We start from the raw sequence: 6705 nt of genomic DNA on the forward strand, positions 1-6705 counted from the left end.
TTGAATTAAAATTATTTGGGTTTATCTGAGGCTTTTGTATTAAATGTCCCACCAAACTAATTGACATCACTTTGCATATAGTATAGTGACTGTCACAAACCTCGAACTTCAATCTTCCGTGCTCTCTCTGTCCTGCCCTTCCTACTATAAATGTTAAAACACTTAACCATTGGAGCTTAATTGCCTTTTTTGGGTTTTTCTTGAAGGTTTGCCCAATTTGTGCCTCAATGCCATGGGGAGATCCAAATTACAGGAGTGCTAACTTCATGGAGCACCTTCAAAGACGACATCGCTTTTCATATGATACTTTTGTGGTATGTGTTTCCTCACCCTTGGAATATAGCCTGATGAGTCTTAAACCTCAGCTTTTTTACATAGCCACTACTGTGAGATCTCATCCATGCAGACGGTATCATGAGAGAAATTGGATTATTGGCAAGTCAAAGGAAGAGACAGCTTTTTATTCTGTTCTTGTTTGGTGTTGTGTTAACCAGTATGGCTGTTGCAGTAAAAGAGTTTCTGTACCCTTTGTTCATAGGATTATGATGCTGATGAAGATGATATGATGGCACAGGTTTTGATGCGCTCTTTGAGGGATAAATGAACCAACTAGAAGGTTAACTGTAAACCCAAGCTTCCGTGAGGGGGAAACGCCCAGCGTCCTCGCGCTTGGCCCTGTACATCCCAAGATGAACTCAGGCATCCAGAAATGCGGAACACTTCTTAATGCCTATCTCGGTTTCAAATCCTGTTTTGATATTTCTGTACCACTTGATCTTTTGTTAACCTGGTCTATGCTATTCAACCCTGTCAGCCTAATTTTCTTACTTGCTTCACACAAAGCTTAATTGCGGGTCAACACAGAAGAGACAAATCTGTTTTCCTTTACCTTTGCCTATTTCTTCATTTCTTTTGCAGTTGTGTTCATTTGACTGTCTAAAACCAAAAACATTCCAGATGGAATGGCCTGAACTAGTTAATAAATATCTCTTCCCTGTCTCTTCTACATATCTTAAATAAGTGTATGAGAGGTGTATTTGTAGCTCTGTTTTCCTTTAGTGAGACCTCTAGGTGCTAACTGTAATTGTCAGACCAGCTCTCAGTTAAAGTGACCTATGATGCCTGTGATTTCATAATGTTTCCCAGTGTTTAAATTCTTACACACGGCCTCTCAACTGTATGGAAAACACATCTTCAGTATAAGTCTTCAAACTACAAACTTCCTTGGCAAATCTTTGCACTTGTGTAAGCAACTAGTTCAAAATATTTTAGTTCTATGCATGATCATTACATTCTTCCATACTTTGGCCATAATTTCTAGCCTGGAAAGTAAACTTTAATGTCGGTCTTTGTTAAAATGCATTAATTTTTAAATATCTTAGCAAATAATAATCATATTTGCTGGCTTTATGATTAAATTGGTGGTTTTGAAACTAGTTTTCTGGTGATTTTAAGCCTTATGCTGATAAGGGAATTCAGATTTTCTTTTCAATACCTCTGCTTTCTATTTAAACTAAATTTTTCATATATATTCCTAGTTTTTCCATCTCTCAAGGCAAGCTGGTAGCAAAACTTACCAATACTTCATAGCACTTGCACAGCACTACCTTTCTGCATTACACTACCTTTCTGCATTACAGATTTTAACAGCCATTTTGAATTCCTGTTCTTCATTTAAATGTTGCTAAAGTGGCTGAAGCTGTACTTAGATTGTTTTCCATATAATATTATATGTGTAGTATGCAGGTATAGTTTTCAAAGAAAAAATCAAATATAACCCAGAAGGCAGGATGACAATTCCAGTACATGGTAAATGGATATTCTGTATTCGAGTCTACATTTTTTATTATAGAGATTCCATTTTAGTTTAACATTTTCATTAACTGCACGGTCAAGATGCTGAGATCTAATGATCTCTAATGAACACCTGACAAGAACTTGTAAATCACGGTAGTGTTGAGATGTCTAGTCTAATTTAAGCATGTTCAACTGGAGCAGTGGACCTGTGCCACCACAGAGTTGAGTAGTAATTAATTTATTTGACCAGTAAACTTAGTATCATCACACTCTGGAGAGTGCAGCATCGCCTTACCATTAAAACAATCAAACGTACCCCAGCTACAACCATTTGATTAACCTTTGTGTTCAGCCAGACCTCTAACATTTAAGTTGAACTTGGTTTTAGTATGTTTTCCCCAATTTGGTATAGGCTGTTATAAACTCATCCTTAAGTATCTGCTTGGTGACTGGAAGGTCAGTCTTTCTCATGGTACTGTGGAAAAAGTACTGTGTTTGGGGTTGGTTATTTTTAATGCTTGATCTGCAAAGAGATTACAGTGTATTAGTGGTTGGATGGGGATTTCTGGGTTCTGGCTAGAACGCAGTTTGGTGATACCCATTGACTGGAATCTAGATTTCTGCTACTATTCTAAGTGCACTTCCATGCAATTCTGATAAAATGTTTAAGGAGCAGTTAGAAGCTTCCAAGCAATTACTTTGTCGTGTTTTTGACTTTTGAAGACAAGTTACAAATAAAGGTAATTTAATTTATAAAATCCTATCTTCGTGCCAGCTCTTGTCATTTCTTCCTCGTGATCCATACGTTGCATTTCAGCACTTCCCTAAAAACACTTCTTGCTGGCTGTGTAACGCTGCAGGGAGCACAATAGACACTGAGAAATACAGAGACTTCAACTTCTGGCTTCCATTAAATAGTTTGTATTGATTAGCTGCAACTTGATTTAGAATCTTTCAAACAGTGAACCACGCTGGTTATGGAAAAATAGTTCAGATCGAATTCGGACCGAGTTCTATTAGAGGCGGCCAGAACACGGCAGATGCAGTCTTGTATGTCAATATCCGTATAAGCCGAAGAAACAAACCCCCCAGAGTTCCTTGTTAAATTGGGAAAGTGTGACTGTCCAGCAGGGCTTTCCTGTTGAAATCCTCACAGCTCCCATAGCTTCAACTCCACAGGCTGTCAAGTTTGTGATGTTTACACCCTTGGGTTGTCCTCAGTTTAGGTAGCTCCGAAGGAGGAGGTGTAACCTGGCTTGCAGCAATAATGAGTCAGAAATTGCTTGTGTTGAGCAGACTGTACCCTAACTGTCTGTGCAGACCCATTCCCTGACTATACAACTCAGGGCTGATTTCATCAATTTGTTACTTGGGAATTATTTCACACAAGGTACAGACCAAAAATACTGACTGGAAAACGCATGCTAGTTCTGCTTTAACTTTGATTGTGTTTGTGCAGGAATCAGAAGTGAAGTCCTGGCACATGCTAGCTTGATAACAGCAGAATTCACAGCACTGCTTTCTGTGCTGTGATGAGCATCCACAGAACTGCCCGGAGATAAACCATGCCGTAGACTTCCACTTACTCCAGCTGCTGAAGAGCTTTGTGTCTCTGTGTTGCTGACTTCATCAACAAATACAAACGTGTTTACGCACGCTGTGGTATGTCTTACTGATACTTGCTGGTTGATTTTAAAACACATTCTGTTGAGATGTGCATGTGTTCTGTCTATGGCCTTGATTCATCTCGTTTGTGTGCAGAAAATCATGATAAAAAAAGCTTTATTACAGACCAGGCTGGTTTGGGCTTCTGAATCCAGTGGCGTGTTACTGCAGAAGAGAGAAGTGCTCTGCCGGAGCTGCTCTCGCCTCGTCAGCAGCTGATCTCGTAGCCACAGCAGATCCCAAGTGCCCATTGTTGGTGATAATGCAATTGGGCCACCTTGGACCTGTGAAATTCCCGGTGTCTGGCACAGGGAGTCAGCCTTAGGAGGACGATTAGCACAGAGGGAGAGGGACAGAATAGGAGGAGACAAGCTTGCAGTTGAGCTGGTTTTTTAAATTAATCTGTCTCTGGTCAAAGACCGGCCTTAATAGGTCTGATAAATTGTTGTCAGCATTAATTGCCTAACACAAAGGCATCGCTCTATCTGGAATTACAGCAATAAATCCCTCTGGTCTAATTACGCTGGGGGGATGAGATCTTGTAAAGGACCTCATCTATAATCAAGTATTAATGGTATGTTCTGGGTCCTCGTGTCACATGGTTGACAAAGGCACAGCAAATTTGCTTCGAGGCCTTTAGCCAGCTATACTGGATGGTCACTGGTAAGACCAGCGTAAAAAGGATTAAGCTCTCACGCAATACCAAGGCTGTGTTAAGTCATGGAAAAGCAAATGAAGGATGTGCTCACAGTCCTAAAGCTTTTATTTGTATTAAATATACTAAAAATGACAACGGGGCATTTGCCTGTTTTTGGGGGGGACAGGGGGAGGGTTTGTTTTTCTAACACAGACCTCATGCCACGGTTGCATTGGTCCGTGCTTCATTCTTCAAAAGCAACTCATTTTTTTATGGCTAAACTACATTATTCTCCAGGTGATACAAACAGGACTGTTGAAACCACTATGAAAACTTCCTTTTCCTTCCCCACTCCTTCCCCAAAACTCCAGAAAATAGTTAGTGCTTAGTGGAAATTAGTGGTGTCACTACGGGCTTGGGTGTCTCTTTTAGTTCTTCTCACCTTTGCCCTCTTTTTACCTAGTACTCAGACACCGGGCTTTAAAAAAAAAAATACAGTGGAGCTTCTGGGAGCTTTTTGAGTACCCCCACGCCGTGCGGTTCCCTTCCATAACCGGGGCGCGGGGGGAATAAGCCCACCCCGGTGGCTGCAGCAGCCGGCGCGGGGTGAAAAAGAGGGAGGTCTTGCATTCTGGAGAGAACCGGGCTCCCTCCTGCCGGCCCTGTGCTCGGCCCCCGTCCTCCTCCCGCGGGCTCAGGGGCCCGCCGTGGGTTGCAGGGACCTTCTCTTCTCAGCGTGGGTGCACAGCTCCTCCCCACACCTCACCGGCAGAACTTCCCTTCGTCCCATCGCAGTCTCCCTTGGTGGCAGGAGCTTTGCTCTGCAGCAGGATATTTGAGATGCTTCGTGTAGCCGTGGGGCCAAAGAAGGCAAAACCAAGAATTTGCAGCCAGCTCGCAGCTCTGGAGGTAGCTAGCGTGTGCCTGCAATCTCCTTGGGCCAGTCCATGTGGCACTGAGATGGCTCTGACCACCCTGGCGCTCGGCTGCAGGGTGGGACGAATGAAAAACCACTGCCATTTCCAGCCCGTGAATCATTGCAGAGCTTCCCTTCCCCTCCGGTCTCCTGCTCTCCATCCCGTAGCTTGCTGGCTCACGGGCACAGGCAGGTCAGGTCACTTTCTCCCTTGATCTCGATTTTTCCCCTAGCACATGCAAGTTTTTTCCACGTGCGGTGGTTGGAACAGATCAGATTATTAACATTTCAGAAAGAACAGAGGAGGAGGCTCTGCTTCTTGAAAGAAAACCGCATAGTTGGGTTCCTCGTACAAGTGTCCCCAGCATAACCACATCCGCGGCAGGTGGAGGAGCGCGGGGGGGCACCGGGGGAGGCACCTGCGGCAGCACTCAGGCTGCTGCCCCCTGCACCGCGGGGTGCTGCACCTCTGGACCCCTGCAAGAAACGGGGTGGACTTGGCTTCTGTGATTTGCATCCCCCAGGGCCTTTGGAAAGGAGGGACAGATCCAGCTCCAGAACGCGTGGCTATAGGGGAACAGTTTGCAAATGCGTCTCCTCTCCGCAGGATCGCGTGTGACTGGCAGGACAAGCTTTCTGGGCTGTTCCTGCCCTGAGGAAAGACTGACAGTGAGCTCAGCCCCCCGTGCTGCAGCCGTGCCAGTGGAAAGCTTTGCTCCCCACTTCTGCATTTCATGCGGGTTGTGGCTAAACAGTAACGTGTGGTCAGCAGGGGCTGTGGGAGCGGTGTGCGACGGCTGAGTCACGAGTGGTCTGGCACCACAGGCCCTTTTTCGAGTGGCAGGGCCGGGCTCTGGCCGGGAGTGAGGAGGCATTCCCAGCAGGTCCTGTTCCTCCTCCTCCCGCAGCCGCCCGCCGCCAGCAGCTGTCTTGGCCCAGAGCTGAGCGCGGCTCCCGCAGCAGGTGGCTGGACCCGTGCCCTGAGCCCTTCCAGCGGGGAAATCCCCACGTGAGCCCGAGGGATGAGGCGAGATGGAAGCCTGGGCTGAGCTTTTTAACTGCCAGGCCCGGGGGGACGGCTCTGGCTCTGCTCACCGCTCGCCCAGCACCCGCTAGCAAGGCCTGGGCACCTTCCCGTGGGCATGTGTCCCCTGGGGAGCGGAAAGCCAAAGGGAGCGTGTGCCTCACCGGGGCTGTTTGACCCACGCTGCCGTGCCCGTGGGGAAGGAGTCAGGGGAAGGCAGGAGGTAAGAAAACCAGAGGGCAGCGTGCTAGGGGAGGCTGCGCTGCGCGAAACCTGCCCAGCAGGAGGGAGAAGCATGTCCGGGCAGGTGCTCCTGACCCTGCCAGGGGCAAGGAGTCAGCAAGGGCTGTGCTGGATCCATCCCGCTCCTCCGAAAGTCAGTGCCTCTCCTCAGAGGATCAGTAACCTGCGGCGAAGCGTGCTCCCCCCGCCGGGCTGTGTCCCAGCAGCGCTTCGGGGCAGCGGGACACGGCGGAGGCTTGTCCTAATCCGTACCGCAGTTCCCAGCGGTGCGGCAGGGGCAAGGAGAGACACGCGTGGGGGGCCCGGGGATCGCGGCACAGTGCCTTCCTCCAGCCCCGCTGCTGCAGGTCTCCCCGGCTGGGGCACAGAGGTCCCGGGTCCGCCGCACGGCTCCTTGCCCCGCTTCCCTTCGGAGCATCGGCC

The 6705-nt window shown here is 47.5% G+C and overlaps 2 protein-coding genes across 2 annotated transcripts in view; both read left to right on the forward strand.

Annotated features, from left to right (window-relative positions):
- RNF114 (ring finger protein 114) overlaps positions 1 to 683 on the forward strand; it is a gene marked incomplete at its 5' end in the record, with an annotated part of 4094 nt that extends 3411 nt beyond the window's left edge. Inside the window, 2 exons of the mRNA XM_009893350.1 lie at positions 207 to 314; positions 539 to 683. Coding sequence (XP_009891652.1) covers positions 207 to 314; positions 539 to 604 — 174 coding nt within the window. The remainder of the gene's footprint in view (positions 1 to 206; positions 315 to 538) is intronic.
- Positions 684 to 1740: 1057 nt separating this feature from the next.
- SNAI1 (snail family zinc finger 1) overlaps positions 1741 to 6705 on the forward strand; it is a 7746-nt gene continuing 2781 nt past the window's right edge. Inside the window, exon 1 of the mRNA XM_009893485.1 lies at positions 1741 to 1746. Within this exon, the coding sequence (XP_009891787.1) occupies positions 1741 to 1746 (6 nt within the window). The remainder of the gene's footprint in view (positions 1747 to 6705) is intronic.

The sequence above is a fragment of the Charadrius vociferus genome, unplaced genomic scaffold (assembly GCF_000708025.1).
Source record: "Charadrius vociferus isolate BGI_N301 unplaced genomic scaffold, ASM70802v2 scaffold259, whole genome shotgun sequence".
Taxonomy (NCBI): Eukaryota; Metazoa; Chordata; class Aves; order Charadriiformes; family Charadriidae; genus Charadrius; species Charadrius vociferus.